The sequence below is a fragment of the Bos javanicus genome, chromosome 19 (genome assembly GCF_032452875.1).
Source record: "Bos javanicus breed banteng chromosome 19, ARS-OSU_banteng_1.0, whole genome shotgun sequence".
Classification (NCBI taxonomy): Eukaryota; Metazoa; Chordata; class Mammalia; order Artiodactyla; family Bovidae; genus Bos; species Bos javanicus.
Genome location: NC_083886.1, coordinates 37927562 through 37946545, shown reverse-complemented (window position 1 = coordinate 37946545; position 18984 = coordinate 37927562). Strand labels below are relative to the sequence as shown.

At 52.8% G+C, this 18984-nt stretch overlaps 1 protein-coding gene across 1 annotated transcript; it reads right to left on the bottom strand.

Moving 5' to 3' along the window:
* Positions 1 to 225: 225 nt before the first annotated feature.
* SAMD14 (sterile alpha motif domain containing 14) lies at positions 226 to 18453 on the bottom strand. Its single transcript, XM_061391423.1, has 10 exons — positions 17732 to 18453; positions 14110 to 14164; positions 6503 to 6669; positions 5820 to 6108; positions 4865 to 4952; positions 4702 to 4776; positions 4437 to 4596; positions 2935 to 3054; positions 2692 to 2847; positions 226 to 1837 (listed from the first exon to the last, which is right to left on the bottom strand). Exons 1-10 carry the CDS (start codon positions 17738 to 17740, stop codon positions 1682 to 1684), a joined length of 1275 nt encoding a protein of 424 aa, XP_061247407.1. The 5' UTR covers positions 17741 to 18453; the 3' UTR covers positions 226 to 1681.
* Between the last annotated feature and the right edge of the window lie 531 nt (positions 18454 to 18984).

The following is an 18984-nucleotide window of genomic DNA, read 5'->3' as shown; positions in this document are numbered from 1 at the left end:
GCTTTCCTGGGGGAGGGAGATCCTCTTGTACAAATGTATGCAGACTGCAGTCCCTGTGATCAACACGCGACATGCTGAGGACAAGACCCGGTGCATGCCAAGTACAACAGTGGCCAGAGCCGTCCGTTCGGAATACTTGACAGGGCGGCACCCAGTGACAGACCTGTGGCCCTGCCACACTCAGAGCCCAGCCCAACCCCCAGCCGGGGCGAACAGGAAGGCCACTGGCACATCATAAGCGTTTATTGAGAGAAACTAAGTACCACCTCCCCCTTCACATGCAGGTGGGCACCCAGATAGCTCCTCATGGCTTCAAGGACTTGGGAGCTTTCCATCCTCCCCACCAGCCCCTCTGGGGCCCAGGTGGTACTAGTGCCCCCATGTCCAGTCCCCCCTCTGAAACCCCTCTCTCAGCACAGACAGCAGAAAGGAAAAAAGAACTGAGACCCAGAGAACAGGGGTCACAGCCACAGCCCTTGGGCTGGAGCGAGGGGAGTGGGTGTATGGGGGCCTGTCTGCTGCTCCAGGCTGGTGGGAGGAGGTGAAGGGAGGTTTCTAGTCTAAGGCCTCTGACCTTACTGCTAACTCTGGCCAGTGCTGCAAAGGCTGGGCTAGCTGCTGGCCAGCACCATGCCTGGACACTGGACACACTCACCCTAGAAGGACAGACACCCTCCCTGGGCTCTGGGATGGCTTCCACCCCAACCCAGGGAGCGGGCCCCACCCCTCCTGTCTGCCAGGTCTGGAGCCCACGGAGGCCCTGATAAGAACCAGGACAGGTGGGGAGGGCTGATGAACCTTTTCAATTTAGCAGCTTTCAGGGGGCCTCCCAGATTTTGCCTCTCTGCCTGGCTGGGGTGAGGATTCACCAGTTAAGGGCCATCTAGGCATTGATGGGGGTGTCATATGTCCCCACCAGTTCCCAAGTTTGCCATCTTCAGAGAGGTTCCAGGTGGCCTCCGCAGGAGCAGCAGAAGTGGGCCCATCTTGGAGAGTCGGTCAAAACCCAGGCTTTGTGTGGGCCTCAGGAGGGGCAGACCTGCAGGGGCATCATCCTACCACTGAGACCCCTCCCTTCTAAAGCCCTTGCAAAGATGACAGGGTAATCATGCTGCTTTCTCTGCTCTTCTGTTGAGGAGTGCAGACTGGGAGTCTGCTTTGAGTGCAACTTGCTGTAGGCCCACCAGCCTCCTGCAGAGCTCTCTCCACACAGTCACCTGGGAGAGCTGGAAAGGAACTACTTTATCCACCTGCTGCTGCAGAGAGGCTCAGCCCATATCTCTGAGCCCAGGGCCTCTGGAAGGTATGCAGGCCTCCTAGTTCACTGGCAGCCCCAGGACCCCCTTGGCCTGAGGGAACAGGGTTAGAATCACTCAGGCACCTCTGGGCTCCCTGATTTGCTTCAGCCCTGGCCTCTCTGCCCATAATCTGCCACTTCCCCCAGGAACTTTGTGCCAAAAGTCCTTGCAAGGGGATTTATTACTGGGTCCTCTCCCCTGGGTCTCTCTTTCTGAGGGATCTGGGTCCAGACAGATGACAGGGTGAGAGGGCTGTTCCTCCTGAGAGCATGGAGCCAGGCCAACCCAAGCCTGGTGCCCAGGCCCCGCCTCCTAAGGCGGCCTGTGCCCGCAGAGCCCAGCAGCTTCCCGAGCCGGGTGCCAGTGCCTGCCCGCCCATCTCCCTAGCTCTTCTTGGCCTCCTGCTCCCTGCGCCGGAGCTTCTCACGCTGCCGTGCAGCCTTCTCCTGGGCCTTGCGCTCCTTCTCAGCAGCCGCCGCCAGCTCCTTCAATTTCCGCTTCACCAGCGCCCGATCATGCGAGTTGCTGAGCCCCAGACTCTGGGGGAGGGATCCAAGGGTAAAGTGAAGAGCCCCACACCTGGCCAACCCCAAGCCCAGGGTTCTCTGCGGCCCAGGTGTATTTTCACTGGAGCTCTGCCAGCCCTCAGCCTCCACCTCCCAAGCTTGCTGATGGATCAGGACCCTCAGGGCAAAAATTTGGAATGGGAGTGGCTAGGAGAGATGAGGGTAAATGGTGCAGGGTTCCAGGCCCTTTGCCCCTTCCCCACCCTAATCCTTGGCTCCCATCCCTCAACTCAGGATTTCAGCCTTGGAATAACCCTGCCAGATTCTGTGAGCCCAGAGATAGAAAGTGAGTCTGTCCGAGGTCACACAGCCCGTCAGTAGCTGAGGCCCCTGTTCCAAAGACTTCTCGGGGACTCTCCTCACCATTGCTTCCCCAAGCAACTAAGCAGACGGTGCAAAACCAGCCAGAAACCCCCAGAACAGAGATCAGAGCACAACCTCTGACACCCTTCCTCCCTCCCCCTACTTGCCTCCCACAACCACCAGCCTCCAAGATTTTTAGTCTTAGAGATGAAGCCTCCAAAATTCAGATGAGATGACCAGAGGAGGCTCATTAGAGTCAAGAGTCAGATGATAGGCTAGTCCTCAAGGTCAGAGGTCAACCTGAAGACTTTGGCTGGAGCTTGAAGGTCAGACTGAGGAATTGGACTGGAGTCAAGACTGGGAGGGAATCCATGCTAGAGAGCAAAGATCAAGGATCTTGCCTAGAGGTCAGAGGTCAGGGCAGTGGTCTTAAAGGGAGTGGAAAGGTCAGGATGAGGGGATCCCAATCCTTGAAGGCTGCCTCAGGGATCCAACTGGGTGGTGGTCCCCCCACCCCAACCCACCTTCAGTTTGCTTCCATCCAGCTGCAGTAACTGTGGCCCATCTACCTGCCGCGCAGCGAACTCAGCAGCATACTGCTCCAGGTTGAGGCTCTGCAGCCACTGGCCCACCTGCTGACTGGTCCAGTGGTAGACGGTGGGAAGAGGCTCATCCAGAAACTGGGGTGGAGACCAGGGAGAGTGAGGGGGCAGGGTGTGCCCTGTGGCCCACACACCTGGCTGTGTCAGAGGTCAGGGCCTGCTTACCTCATCGGAAGACTGGGACAGAGTGTGGTAGGGGTAGGAACACTTGGCCGCCTGCCGGGGACCACTTGGGATCTTGGGGCTGCTGCTGGGGGGTGTGGAATCATCACTCAGGGTGGATTCCTAGATGGAAAGGGGGCATACTGCTGAGGAGAGAGCTCACCTCAAGACCAAGGCAGCAACCCACAACCTACCATCCCCATTCAAATGGAGCTGAAGTCCAGGACCAGGCACCAAGAGTTTCTCAGGGCCCTTGGATGTGAACCAGGAGCTGGGCAGGCACACAGAGCAAGGCTGCAGGGCTAGAACTGAGCAGTTAGCGGGAATGGAGGTCACGCTGCTGTCCCTTCCTTGACAGCTGACCGGGATTCCCCCGGGCTGGGTCTCCTGCCTTGAGCCTCTCCAGCATGGCCTCCAGCACTCTGGCTTATAAAAACCTGGTTAGATGTCATGTCTTCACTGGACTCTGAGCTATACGAGTGTCTGGGTTGTGTCTGTTCACCAGGGCCCAGCACAATGGAAGAAAGGGAGGGAGGATGTGGGAGAGGGACCCTTTCTCCCCTGAATGTACAGTTTTCTGATCTCTGACCCGGCTGCACACAGGAACAGAATCACAGAACAAGCACAGGGCTGGGGGTCATTAGAGCCTGGCATCTAAATCCAGTTGAGTCTGTAGGCAATTCCCTTCAGTCTCAGCCTGCATTTGCCCATCTGTACAAGATGAGCTTCCCTGGTGGCTCAGCTGGTAAAGAATCTGCCTCCCATGCGGGAGACCCGGGTTCAATCCCTGGGTTGGGAAGATCCCCTGGAGAAGGGAATGGCTACCCACTCCAGGATTCTGGCCTAGGGAATTCCATGAACTGTACAGACCATGGAGTCGTAAAGAGTCAGACACAACTGAATGACTTTCACTTCACTTCACAATAGGGATGAGTGTGCCTGCCCTCCCTACTTCACTGAACGTTTATGAGGATAAACAAAAATGCTTTTGGAGCTTTGTAGGCCACAGAATCCTAGTGAACATAAATAGGTGCTCATTGTTGCTTCTGTTCCTTGGTCTCACTTCACCCACAGGGTTGTGAACTTTCCAAGCACTAGCTAGGTTGCGGTCCTATTCATCTCTGTTCCCCCCAGCCTCACTGTACCGCACGTAGGCCAGCTCCTAATACAGGATGTGGAGTCAGAACTGAGTCAGGCAGAAGAGTTAGCAGGAATAGAGGAGCCCTCAGGCTGGGTGTGTACTAGGGGATCATAATGCTCGGTTATGTGTGTTGAATGGAGACAGCAATGAATGAGTCAACAAAGGAACCACTCGGCATACGAACAAGTGAACAAGTGAATGCCTGAACTCAGAGACTGGATGAATTAATGATCGTCGAATGGCTCCTTGGATGGACAGATGGACTCTGGGAATGCCTGGATCCAGGCCCAAGCCAGGGTGAAGTATGTCCTCATGTCACCTGAGTCTGGGGGCCAGGATGGAGGCCAGAAGGCCATGGACTCACCTGAGAAGCTGACTTCTTAGGGCTGAAACCCTCGCGTTTAGGGGAGCAGGACGGGGAGGTGGTGCTGCCAGAAGATGCGGAGCCCTTGCCACTGTCTGTGAACCAGGAAAAGGGCAGGAACGGGGAGCCCCCTGACCTGCTGGACCCCTCCACCGACTCCCTGCAGAGAGAGTACGCTGCATGGGTGCAGGCACCAAGGAGAGGGCTGGAACCACGGGGAGTTACGGGCAGAAGCTGTGGCTGAGGGGCTGTGGGTACCTCTCACCTGCTGCCCATGGACAGACGGTTGCTGCCCTTCTCCTTCCGGCTCTTGCTAGTGGATGCTCGGCGTAAGGTGACCCTGTGGGGAGGGCAAAGGGGAGTGCAACAGTGCTGCCCATCGTGCTACCCAATCCCCAAGCCTCAAGCCTTTGTTTCTGGTCACTCACCCCAGGTCCAGGAACTTTCGGCGAGTCTTCTTATCCAGGCCAGTGGTAGGGCTGGCGGGCTCAGGTGGGCTGGCATCCCGGCTGTCATCTTTCAAGGAAGAAAAAGAAGGAAATAGCCTATGTGGTGGCTTGTGTGCCTCTTTCAACTTCCAATAAGGTGATAGAAATTCTCTTGACTTAGAATCAGGCAACCTTACTCTAATGCCTTTCACTAGCTGTGTGACCTAGGACAAGTCACTACCTCTCTGAGCTTCCTGCATCTTAAATATGGGGCTAATAACACTGCCTGTTTCATGAGACCTAATAGGATGAGATAGTGAAGGACAGGGAAGCCTGGCATGCTGCAGTCCATGGGGTTGCAAAGAGTGGCACACGACTGAGCGACTGAACTGAACTGAATAAGATGTTTATGAAAGCCTTATACAAACCATAAACCACTCTAGAAAGTAGGGATCGCTACTCTTTACTGTTAATTTTATCTTGGCCAACTTGTAACCAACCTTCTAATCTTGGCTCACATGTCACTTCCTCAAGAAGCCTTGCAGGAGGCTCCTAACTGCTCCCAGGATGTTTCTCCCAGGATGTTTTCAGCCTGATAAATGTCCTTCCGCCCTGCGTTCCCTTTCTCGAATAGCACTCAATACACCTTGTACCTACCTATACATTTAATTAAGGGATTGCTTCCCCTCAAACTATAAGGAATTATTTGACTGCTTCCCCTAGAACTTATAAGCCTCGCGAGGACGAGGACAGCATCTGCTTGTTCTTTTGTGTGTCCCAGTGCCCAGACAGTGTCTGGCACACATTAAGGCTCTCTGGAAATAAATGAATGAACCGTGGTCTTTATTCCCCACCTCCCCTGAGCCACCCGGTGCCAAACCCGAGGTCCGGCCAAGAGCTTCGGTGCCCAAAGGAGTGCTTGCCGGCAGGGGGCGCCGCGCCGGCCGCTGCTCACCTTCGCTGTGCAGCTCGGCGCGAGGGTGGCGGCGCACGAAGCTGGGCGAGCTGTCGGACGAAGCAGCGGAGCGGGGCGGCGAGCCGGAGGCGGCGGCCAGACCCTCGTGCGAGGCGGTGTTGTGCAGGGGCCGGTAGCGTGCGAGCGGTGAGGGCGGCGGCTCGTCCTCGTCCAGGCTGCGCCGCAATCCCGGGGGCTCCAGGCAGAAGGAGCCCCCCGCTGGGGACCCGGGGCCCGAGTGCAGAGGCGAGCGCAGCCGGTGCAGGGGGCTCCCGCAGCCGTCGGTTCCCTGGAGGAGGGGCAGCTGCTCACCGCCTACCCTCTTCCCCTCTTCCCGGAGGGGAGCCCGGGCTCCTGCCGCCCTGGGCCGAGCGGTGGCTGGGCAGCGAGCAGTGAGAGACGGAATTTCTGGTCACAGAGGCAGGGGCTGCATCGGGCCTCCACTTACTAACTGTGTGACTTTGTTAGTGAACCTCTTAGAGCTTCAGTTTCCCCGTCTGGAAAATGGGGTAATACCTTGCTTGAAAGGATGAAATGAGCCAGAATTGAACTGCACAAACTAGTATTTGTCAGCCTTATGTGAGAAGTCTAGGGGTGTGGTTCCCCTGGAAGAGTGGTTTGGAGGGGTTATCCAGGGGCAAGAAGGGTGGGTAGGGTATGGTGATTGAGGGGATTGTCCCAACCTTGCCTCCAGGCCCATCGGAGCCTTCACCATCCTCTGCAGAGCTGGCACTGTCCCGAAGCCTGGAGCGAGAGGGCCGGTGTCTCCGGCCCTTGGCCAGTAGTTGGGCCCGGGCCTTGTGTAAACTGCTGTCCAGTCTGACGGTTTCTGGCACTGCCAAGTCCAGGTCTGCAAGCCAGGGAAGAGGGACAGAGACCAGATACATAAGGACAGCACGCCCAGAGGCCTGCCTCAAGTGGCCCCCTGCACGCACACTCAGGCATTCAACAATGTCTCCAAGTATTGGGCACTGGTAGTCCAATGAGATGGAAAACCGAGTCTCTCACAGTCTCCCAGGGAGCTGGAGATGTCAGCTTGTAAATACAATGTGTGATAGACCCTCTCACAGGCACAGAGGGCAGGATTGTCCTGTTTGGAGGAGGAAACACCAAAGCTGGGTCTTCAGGTCTGTCTGGGAGTTTACAAGAGAGGGGGCTGGCAAAACTGGTGGAGGCTGGCAAAACTGGCATATGCTATGCTGAGAGGAAGGGAAGCTGGGGGCAGGACGCCTCCAGAGCAATGAGAGGGCAGGTTTGTGGAGGGGAGGACTGGAAGATGAGGCTGGAGAGAGCACAGTTGTAATGGCTATCACGGAAGAAGTGCCAACTAGGTGTCAGAATGTACATTCATCACCTTGTCTACCCAGAACAACCCACAGGTTAGGGATAGCTTTTATTCCCATTTCACAGCTAAGCAAACTGAGGATCAGAGAGGTCAAGTCTCATGCCTGAGGCCCGCAGCTGGCAACAGTCTGGGATTTGAGCCTGGCTAGTCTAGCTCTGGCTCCAGGTGGTGCAGTGATAAAGAATTCACCTGCCAATGTAGGAGACACAAAAGACACAGTTTCAGTCCCTGGGTTGGCAAGATCCTCTGGAGGAGGGACTGGCAACCCACTACAGTATTCTTGCCTGGAAAATTCCATGGACAGAAGAGCCTGGTGGGCTACAGTCCATGGGATCGCACAGAGTTGGACATGAGCAACTGAGCACACTCACACAGTCTTGCTCGAGAGACTGGCCCTGCTGGGGATGCTGGCTTTCTGTGCCAGGCTCAGGGTCACACTCAGAGACAGCACTGCTGAGCAGCTAGATGACTTGCAGTTAACTAGAGGGAGCCCTAGGAGCCAGTGGCAAAGAGGAGAGCCCACATGGCCCAGGGCTAGGTCCTGGATGAGGACAATGTGGAAGAGTAGGCAAACCCAACAGATTACGCATCAACCCTACAGTTCCAAGCTTCACTTTCCGTTTGAGCTTCACTTTCCGTTTGTTCCACCCTAGAATACAGACTTCCTTCTGCAGTGTCACTGAGTTTCTCCAGGCAGAAAGAGTCCTTCCCAGACCATCATGGCTTAAGACCTTTCTTCACCACTCCACCCTCCGGGATCTCAGGGACCCCATCCAATCACTCCTGCCTGCCCTGCTTTGCCTGCTCCTCTTTCTCTTGTCTGTGCTATGCTAATGCTATGCTAAGTCACTTCAGTTGTATCTGACTGTGTGACCCCATAGACGGCAGCCCACCAGGCTCTCCCGTCCCTGGGATTCTCCAGGCAAGAACACTGGAGTGGGTTGCCATTTCCTTCCCCAACGCATGAAAGTGAAAAGTGAAAGTGAAGTCGCTCAGTCATGTCTGACTCTTAGCGACCCCATGGACTGCAGCCTACCAGGCTCCTCCATCCATGGGATTTTCCAGGCCAAAGTACTGGAGTGGGGTGCCATCGCCTTCTCTGTCTCTTGTCTGTAGACACCCCTTAAATCACCCCGGTGGCTGAACTACCACCTATATCTATTTCCAGCTCTGATTCCTCCCCTGAATTCCAAGTCTGAGCACCTCAACACCTGCCACATCTAAAGCACCCAGGCACCTCAAACTCAGTCCATCAAACGAATGCACCACCTTGCCTCTGTCCCTGGCTCTGTGAAAGACCCCATTGTCTACCCAGTTGCCCTCTCAGACCTAGTGAAGTGAGTGAAAGTCACTCAGTCGTTCCCGACTCTCTGTGACCCCCTGGACTATACAGTCCATGGAATTCTCTAGGCCAGAATACTGGAGTGGGTAGCCTTTCCCTTCTCCAGGGGATCTTCCCAACCCAGGGGTTGAACCCAGGTCTCCCACACTGCAGGCTAATTCTTTACCAGCTGAGCCACAAGGGAAGCCCTCTCAGAGCTAGACCCAGTTGGTAATTCATGGGTCCAGCTCCCTACTTGACACTTCCACCTGGATGTCCAATGGACATCTTCAATGTACATGTTACAATTGGACTCCTGACGTCCTCACCCCTCAAGCTGCCCAGTCTGCCCATCTTGATGAGTGACAGCTCCATTCTTCCAGCTGCTAAGGCCAAACCGTGGAGTCACCCTGGATTCCTCCCTCTCCCTCCTACCCTACAAACTGATCCAACCACAATTCCTCTTAGCTCTACTTTGGAAATATATCTAAACATGCTGAGATATTTTTGGTGAAATGACATGATGTTTTGGATTAGGTTCAAAATAATCCAGGAAACTAGGAGGGAAGAGAGGAAGGGGATGTAGATGAAACAAGACTGTCCATGAGCTGATGATACTTGAGGCTGAGTGATACATACATAAGTGTATGACGGGGTACTTTGTGCTAGTCTCTATTTTTGATTTCCTGCCATAAAATATTGTGTATATGTGTCTTTGTATACACACACTTACATACATGCCTACATGTGGGGAGAAAGAGGAGGGGAGAGGAAAGGAGTAGGAGAACACACAGATCCCTGGTCTAGGTCACCATCACCTCTTGACTCACTGTTACAGATCCTCCCAGCTAGTCTTCCCGCTGCTTCCCTTTCCCATTTACAGTCTATTTCCAACCCAGCAGCCAGTGATCCTGATAAAACATGTCAGCTCGTGTTACTCCTCCCTCCACTCAGAACCTCCACTGACTTCCATCTCACACAGGAAGAAGCTGAGTTCTCAGCATGGCCTTTAGACTCAGGCTGTTCAGAGACGCTCTACCTCTTTGTCCCTCTGCTCCAGCCACCCTGGCTCTTCCTTATACAAGCTATCCTGCACCTCAGAGCCTTTGCACTTCCCCTTCCCTTGCCTGCAAGGCTCTTGCCATAGATTTCTGCACAGTTCCTTCTTTCAGCTCCTTCAGGCCTCTGCTTAAATGCTTCCTCTCACTGAGAGACCACTCAATTTAGAATATCCCCAAAACCCACAGCTAAATTTTTTCCTATATCATTTATCATTCTCTGGCATACCATATATGTTATTTAGTTTATTGTCTCTCTCCACCTATCAAAATCTCAGCTCCATGAAAGCAGATGTTTCTCTATTTTGTTCATTGCACTAACAGGCATAGAACATTGTGTGTGTGACAGTGTGTGTGTGTGTGTGTGTGTGTGTGTACAAGTGTCCTAAGTGTTTTATAACTACTAGCTCATTTAAACCTCCCCACAACCCAAGGAGACTCCAGGAATTCTCAGGGCAGCCTTAATTTGCCTGAGGGTGTAGGGCTGGAAAAGCTATGACAAACCTAGACAGCATATTACAAAAGAGAGACATTACTTTGCTGACAAAGGTCCATCTAGTCAAAGCTATGATTTTTCATGTATGGATGTTAGAGTTGTACCATAAAGAAAGCTGAGTGCAGAGGAATTGATGCTTTTGAACTGTGATATTGGAGAAGACTCTTAAGAGTCCCTTGGACTGCAAGGAGATCCAACCAGTCAATCCTAAAGGAAATTAATCTTGAATATTCATTGGAAGGACTGATGCTGAAGCTGAAGCTCCAATACTTTGGCCACCTGATGCGAAGAACTGACTCATTTTAAAAGATCCTGATGCAGGGAAAGATTGAAGGAAGGAGGAAAAGGGGATGACAGAGGATGAGATGGTTGGATGGCATCACTGACTCGATGGACATGAGTTTGAGCAGGCTCCGGGAGTTGGTGATGGACAAGGAGGGCTGGCATGCTGCAGTCCATGGGGTCACAAAAAGCTGGACACAACTGAATGACTGAACTGAGGTGCAGAGCAAGCCAGGGTTATAGGCAGTCTGGCTCCAGAGGGTCAGCGAGTAATTACCAAGCCCTCCTTACCTCCTCTGAGGCAGAGACAGAGAGACTTGTGAATTCAATCCCTTAGTTTACAGGCACTTACTCTCCTCAGAGAGCAAAGTTTGGCCCAGAGTGCAGAGGGAACAAGGACAGTAGACAGGACTGCTGGTAGGCAGCTGATGAGCACCCTCAACCAGTCCAGTGTTAGCTGGTATCCACTGCCCTGGGCCAAGGAGAATGGCCCTCTGCACCTGAATCTGGGCCACGTCAAACCAGGGTCACCTTACTGTGGAGGGTCTAGGGAGCAAAGGGACTCCTAAGGGGCTTGGGGATTTCCAAGGCAAGATGGGGCCAGCTTCTCTCCTGGTGCCTTGCTCTACCAGGCCCCTCTCACCTCCTTCCATCCCTCCTTCCATCTCTCTCTCCCTCTCCCTCTCCCTCTCCCTCTCCCCCTGGGAGTTAGCCAGCCCAGGGCTGTGGGAAGTCATGAATATTTCATCACCTTTCTCTTCAGGAAACCGGCCAGGCTGGCAGCTACCTCAGCAGGTTGGGGAGAAGGAAAACAGGAAGGGTTGGGCTGGGGTTGGTGTCTGAAAAGCCTAAGGAAGGGGGAGTTCATCTCTGCCAGGCCAGGAGTCAGGCTGGACCTGGGTGAGGATGGACAGATTCAGAGTCTGAGGCCCAGAGACTGTTTGAGGCTAGGGGAGTCCCCAAGGCAAAGCTTTCATGCACAGGCCCCAGGGAGGCCAGGGCAGGAAGCAGTTCCTCAGAAGCCAGGAGGCAGCAGTTCCAGGCATCACCAGGATCTGCAGCAGCCGCAGGGGAGAGTCAGTTGAGCAGAGCTGGAGGAAAAGGAAGGGCAAGGCAGGTAGAGACGAGGAGAGGCGGGGGAGGAGACGCTGGAGGCCCTGTGGCATTCCACACCTAGGAGCCTTTCCCGGCTTGAGAGCCCTGATGGCTGTGTACATGACAGAGCTTTCTGCTTCCACCTCTCCCGCTGTGTTCCTCCACCTTCTTTTGCTCACTGACTCCTCCACTGAATCCAGCCGGGAAACGACCTTTCCACCCCGGTGCATGCTGGGAACCCAGTCCTCTCAGTGGTCTTTCTCTAATCCACACAATAAAAAGACTGCAGGAGGCAAATAATAGGGTGTGTGTGTGGGAGTCCACGCATCTCAGAACAGAGGGGGTCGGTCCTGGGTGCCCCGGCAGTGTAGATGCTAAGTGTGTTATGCATTTTTTATTTTCCTGCACATCATGTAGATGAAGTCCCTTATTTATGGGACTTGGAGGCAACCTGTGTTGCTTCTGCTGGGGAATCCTGGTATACAGCACAGTGACTGCCAGCAGGGAGTTGGGCAGTCTGGAGTTCTTGTCCCAGCTCTGCCACTAAACTGCCGTGTGATCTTTAAAGCCAGTCACTGCAGCGCTCTGTGTCCTAGGCTTAATGTCTGCTATATGGGTACACTTCTTAGGATTATTGTGGGGTTAAAGTGATACACCCCCTTCATGGATCACAGCTTTGTCATGACAAACGGGCTTGTGTAACTCAGTGATGCTATGAGCCATGCTGTGCAGGGCTACTCAAGATGGACAGGTCATTGTGAAGAGTTCTGACAAAACGTGGTCCTGAAATGGTATGGACCTAACAGAAGCAGAAGAGATTCAGAAGAGGTGGCAAGAACACACTGAAGAACTACACAAAAAAAGGTCTTAATGACCTAGATAACCACAATGGTGTGGTCACTCACATACAGCCAGACATCCTGGAATGTGAAGTCAAATGGGCCTTAGGAAGCATTACTATGAACAAAGCTAGTGGAGGTGATGGAATTCCAGCTGAGCTGTTTAAAATCCTAAAGATGATGCTGTTAAAGTGCTTCACTCAATATGTCAGCAAATTTGGAAAACTCAGCAGTGGTTACAGAGTGACCTCTGGAAAAGGTCAGTTTTCATTCTAATCCCAAAGAAGCACAATGCCAAAGAATGTTCAAATTAATTATTGTAAAATTGTGCTCAATTCATATGCTAGCAAGGTTATACTCAAAATCCTTCAGTACTACATGAACCAAGAACTTCCAGATGCACAAGCTGGGTTTAGAAAAGGCAGAGGAACCAGAGATCAAATTACCAACTTTCTTTGGATCATGGAGAAAGCAAGGGAATTCCAGAAAAACATCTACTTCTGTTTCACTGACTACACTAAAGCCTTTGACTGTGTGGATCACAACAAACTGAAAAATTCTTAAAGAGATGGGAATACCAGACCACCTCACTTGCCTCCTGAGAAACCTGTACGTGGGTCAAGAAGCAACAGTTAGAACCAGACATGGAACAACCGACTGGTTCAAAATTAGAAAAGGAGTACGACAAAGCTGTATATTATCACCCTGCTTATTTAACTTCTGTGCAGAGTACATCATGTGAAATCCAGGCTGGATGAATCACAAGCTGGAGTCAAGATTGTGGAGAGACATGTCAACAACGTCGGATATGCAGATGATACCATTCTGATGGCAGAAAGTCAAGAGGAACTAAAGAGTCTCTTGGTGAGGGTCAAAGAGGAGAGTGAAAAAGCCGGCTTGAAACTCAACATTCAAAAAACTAAGATCATGGCATCTGGTCCCATCACTTCATGGCAAATAAAAGGGGAAAAAGTGGAAACAGTGACAGATTTTATTTTCTTGGGCTCCAAAATCATTGCAGACAATGACTGCAGCCATGAAATTAAAAGATACTTGCTTCTTGGAAGGAAAGCTTTGACAAAACTAGACAGCATATTAAAAAGCAGAGATATCACTTTGCCCACAAAGATCTGCATAGTCAAAGCTATGGCTTGTCCAGTAGTCATGCACAGATGTGAGAGTTGGACCATAAAGAAGGCTGAGTGCCAAAGAATTGATGCTTTTGTTTGTTTGTTTGTTTGTTTTTTAGAATTGATGCTTTTGAATTGTGATACTGGAGAAGACTTTTGAGAGTCCCTTGGACTGCAAGGAGATCAAACTAATCAATCCTAAAGGAAATCAACCCTGAATATTTATTTGAAGGACTGATGCTGAAGCTGAAACTCCAGTACTTTGGACACCTGATGTGACGAGCTGACTCATTGGAAAAGACCCTGATGCTGGGAAAGATTTAAGGCAAAATGAGAAGCAGGTGGCAGAGGATGAGATGGTTAGATTGTATCACCAACTGAATCTGAACAAACTCCGGGAGATGGTAAAGGACAGGAAAGCCTGGTGTACTGCAGTTGATGGGGTTACACAGTGTTGGAGAGGAGGTAGTGACTGAATAACAACAACAACAGACGGGATACAGGGCATGTGACATGGTGGTGCTAGCCTAGTACTGGCATGAGCCAAGCACTTAATAAATGGGGACCCTTATTATCATCACTGTTGTAATTGGATATCTACTCAGATAGTGGTGACAAAGATTCAGACTTTAAGGCCAAAATACACGCACACTGAAGTCCCCGGGACTGTCCCTCCCTCAAAACCTCTTAGCCTTGGCTAGAGATAGAGTCAAAGAGTACTTACCAAAAACCTCATCCACAGGTTCTCGGAGCTTTGAAGAAGCCATGACTCGAGAGAGCTGGGAGAACAAGAGAGAGAGGAAAAAGAACCATGGATAAGAAGGAAATAGACCACAGTTGGTGGAGGTAAGGGAGCTGCCAATGGCTACCTGCTCTTGGCCTTCTAGATCCTCACCTTCCCTTACAACTCTTCCTCCAGCCCCTTGAAGAGAAACCATCTGAACCGTACCCCAGATGGTGGGCTTGGGCAGGAGACAGAAGCAAGTCCAAGGTGCAGACAACAGGCTCTCCCATGGCCCCAATCCGAGCTGATTTGCCTCCACACAGGTCACTGAACATCTCCCCTTCACCGTCCTGAGCCTTTCCATCATTAGCATTTTCTTAAAACATTTAATTATCATAAACTGTCCAACATCAAATTTGGGAGAAATCTTGAAGACTATTAAATCCAATCCTCTCGTTTTACAAATAAAGAAACAGATGGGAGAATGATTGACCTAAGATCACATAATAAGTTATGGCAAAATCAGAACCAGAACCCAGGTTCTTCCATCTACTCATCTACCTACCTCCCTACTTATCTGTGCATCTCTTGCCTATTCACCCATTCATTCAGTCAGTCATCCACCATTCACCCTATTCAACCGTCTACCCATTTTTACATCCATCAATTTGTACCATCCACTCAGCCATTTTCCCACCCATCACCCAGTCCTGCCTCCCTCCACTGGCATCACTGGTGCAGTCGCCACCTGTCTTTCTGAACATGAGCTGTTCAGGAAGCTGGCATCATCAGCAGGGCCTCTGTTCTTAACAAACTCACAGTTCTCACAGTTCTAGACAGACTCACAGATGCAGAAGGGTATAAAGAGTACCCACAGCAGAACAGTGGACAGCCAAATCTCTATGATGCATCATGCATGTTCTGGCAAGAAGTTGGATAGATAGGGGTTTTGTTTTGTTTATAGGATGTAGGAAAGGAAGGGCAGGTGGGGAAGCAGGATATATGTAGCTGAAACAGTTTGGGCAGGCTTCCTAGCAGACGTAGGATTGCAGCATCCCTAAACCAAGGCCTGGGTGTTAGAGAGGCGGGTGGATAGCAGATGAGGGGAGAAAGAAGAAGCTCAGGGTCAGGACCACACTGCACGGCTGGGCCATGATCTCCAATTATTTCTAACTCTCAGGTCCCCACAAGAAGGGCAGAGCACCGGATTGGACCATACGTTTGAAACATTCTAGGAAAGCTAGAACACATGCCTGCTGGGTTATTTTCCAACTCTCCTCTTCTGTTATCACATAGATATCATCTCACTGCATGCTGGCCAGGCTTGGGATTCTTAGTATCCCCACTTTACAGATGGGAAAACTGAGATGCAAGAGGTAAGAGGCTGAATGCTTGATCCCTTCAGCTCTATCCTGGAGCTTTGAAACCAACTCATAAGGAAAGAACACTGCTGGGAGAAGGCACAGGATGGATAGAGTAGGGGAATTGATTCATACTCACTAAGACCCGGTATGTCCACCCCAAGTTCCATGGACACTTGGGGCTACAAGCAGGAAATGAGGTGTAAGAAGGGGCCAGGGATATGGAGCCTCCAAGAACTCTCTTCCATTTTTGAACTCTGGGTGCTAGTAACAAAGAAGTTCTAGACCTCCTCTTCCTGTCCTGAAGGCAGATGGGAAAAGAGGCTGCACCAAAGAATGAACCAGACTCCCTCATCCCGTCGCAAAATCTCATCTGACCAGGACCCAGCTGCCACCTCCACCAGAAAGCTGTCCTAGATAGCCATTACTCCCCTTATTCGTTTATATAATTTCTAAATCCACCCTTCCCTGCCACTAGGAAATGAGTAATTTTTCATACTTCATTGATTCCCTAACTAGGTCACATCTCCCCCACATCAGACAGGAGCTCCTGAGGAGAGGGGCCAGTATTCCCATCAGTAGGGACTCTCTGAAGAGAAGAACTGCCTCTCCCATCAGAATGGAGGCTCCCTGAGCACAGCAGTGCTGCTGCTTCTTTTAGACAACTTGAGAATGGAAAGCCCGCGTGTATGTGCTCACTCACTTCAGTCATATCTGACTCTGCGACCCTATGGACTGTAGCCTGCCAGGCTCCTCTGTCCATGGGATTCTCCAGGCAAGAATACTAGAGTGAGGTGCCATGCCCTCCTCCAGGGGATCTGCCCGATCCAGGGGTCAAACCCACGTCTCTTATGTCTCCTGCATTGGCAAGCAGGTTCTTTACCACTACTGTCACCTAGGAAGCCAATGCAAAGCCCAAGTGCTCTTTATTCAAGATCCCAGTCTAGGAACGAGACCTTCTTGTGGATGCCACCCTCTTTTAGATACACTCTGGGGTGAGCTGGGGCTTCCAGCTCACACCAGCGCCCAATACATTCTGATTCAGCACAAACTGCTTTCTTTAACAAATAACTCCCTGAGGTATGTATGGGAGGCCTTCCTTGCACTGTCCCATGGGGAACTCTGGGAAGCATGACATCAGGATGTCTCCAGGCCCTTCCTACACCACCTTTCAAAATTGAACCTTACAAAATTAGAGAACCCCGCATTTACACTCCTACAACTCTACATTCTTACACATACACACACACACACACACCATACTCACTCACATTCAAACCAGGTAAGCACCTCAAGGTGGAGATGAACTTGTCCTCTGGACACACTGTGGGCTCTAACTCTTGCAGGCCACTCCTTCCTCCCCAAATTTCCCAATTCCCAGAGGAAGAACACCAGGAGGCAGGTGAACTCCAAGTTCCCTGGGACCCAGGGGAAGGAGAAAGAGAAACAAAGTGTGCACAAGTCCTGAAGAGGGAATGGAGTGTAGGACAGAGATGGACAGGTTGGTGGAGTGTTAGTCCATAGAGCTGCAGAGAGGAGGAAGAAAGAGCAAGAAAGAAATGAGCCAGAGAGCAGCAGCAGGGGCAGGGGCAGGGGAAGCAGGAGAGACCGGGCTCCAGCAGCCCTGAGTGAGGCCCTGGGGAGAGGTGGAGAAAGCTGCCAGGAGAGGGGCAGCCCCCAGTGGAGCAGGAAGGAGAAAAGGGGCTCTGGAAGAGGAGAAGGAACCCAAGAGAGAGAAGTGCAACTGAAAAAGCCTGAAGAGGGGTGTTTGGGAGAGGAAGCTAGGGCTCGGGTGGCAGTGTAGAGCTAGAGAAAGTGGTGACCCCCTCTCACAAGGCCCAGGCTGGGGGCACCTGGCAGCACCACTGGAGATGGGGTGGGGTGAGAACAGGGCGTCTTCTGCACCCCAGGGACCTTATGCCCCAATCAGACCCAAGTGGCTACTTCTGTTCAATCCGTCAGTCCAACTCCTCACCAGGCAAGAAGGAGTTAAGCTTCACCCCTCCCCCAACACCAGTTTGTTTTTTTAAATTAATTTCTCCAGGCAGCGGGCTGAGGGAGAGGATTAGGGACACAGATCCTATCTCCACCCCCTCCCCTGGCAGCCCAGCACCCTACCTTGGTGCAGCCCCCCGTAGGGGACAAGGGAAGAAAGGTCCTTGTCTCTTGGCCCCATCCAACCCCACTAGGGTTCCCACCACGAGCCCGAGTGACCCCGCGTCCTCTTCCACGTTAGGGATCTTGGGGTCCCAATCCCTTACCTCCAGCATCTGTCATCTTCAGCGTCTGGCGCCTCAGAAACCCCTCAGGCCCATGGTGCTTGGGGCGGGGACCAGGTGGGAGAGGGGCAGTGGGGTAGGGGGCTGTCACCCCGGCCGCGGGGGGCTCCGGGCTGGCTCCATCCGCTCCATCCCAGGAATAGGGGTAGGGGTCAGCGAGAGGGGTCCTGGAACCGGAGGAAACGTGGCGGGGTGGGTATTTCGGAGAGAGAAGGTTTGCAGGAAGCAGGAGGCGAGGCGGGCGGGGCAGGACCGGGAGACCTGACGGGGAGGATGCTCTGTGCGTGTGTGCGTGCGTGTGTGTGTGTGTGTGTGTGTGTGTGTGTCTGAGAGAGAGAGAGTGGAGGAGGGGGAGAGAGAGAGAGAGAGAGAGAGAAGGAGAGGAACCGCCTCCCGCCCTGCCAATCCCGGCTGGACGCGGGGGTCCCCCGCCCCGGCAGGCAGATACTCGTAGCGTCGCTTCTGCGGGGATCCGCGGGGGTCCCCAGGGAAGAGCCAACGCGGGGGGCGCGTAGCGGCGAGGTGGGAGACAAAGAACGGGTGGAGGGAGGGAGAGTGGAAGGGAGGGGCGGAGGCAGCGGGAGCACGGGGGAAAGAGGAGGCGCCCCGGTGACGGGATTCTAATTGCCGATACTCCGCGGCCAGTGGGAGTCGGGCGGGTGTGAGCGGCCAGAGAGGCGGCCCCATCTTAGGACGCACGGGGCTTCTGACTCCTCTGCAAGGCCTGTGAGGGCTCCTGATCCATTCAACGGACAACCACAGAGCAACTGGGCGCGCTGAAGCGGGAGGGGACCGTGAGGAACAGAATCGACCTGGTCCTGGCCATCGTGGCTCACAGCATTGTCAGGGGAACAGATGAGCAGACAGGCCCTCAGGAAAGCGGGCCCGTGAGCCTGGGTTCACAGAGGACACTTTAGCGTGGGGAGAGCCCACCCAGGGAGCCCCTGCTTGTCTGTGGGTGGCTGAGGAGGTGGGGCAGGGGCTGTGTGTGGAAGAAGGACTGCTGAGGGGACGCGTTGGCTACTTCTGCAGGCCAGGCTAGGGTAGGAGCGCTAGTGGCTAGCGGGGGGAGGGAGGAAAAGGGAGGAAGAAGAAGGATGCATGAGGTGGGCAGATTGCACCTTATCCTACCAGCCATAGTGGGAAAAGTAAGAGGAGTGAGGGGCTCAGATCCGCATTTTAGGAAGAACACCTCGGTTCCTTTGGAGAAGGCAGCCTGAAGGCTGTGGCACGCC

What these genes read in the sequence shown, in the direction of transcription:
- SAMD14 (XM_061391423.1), bottom strand. An exon ending in CGAAAGTTCCTGGACCTGGG is followed by an intron (nt 4,777 to 4,864) that starts GTGAGTGACCAG and finishes CCCTCCCCACAG; the next exon opens with GGTCACCTTACGCCGAGCAT. An exon ending in TGTCCCAGTCTTCCGATGAG is followed by an intron (nt 2,848 to 2,934) that starts GTAAGCAGGCCC and finishes TCTCCACCCCAG; the next exon opens with TTTCTGGATGAGCCTCTTCC.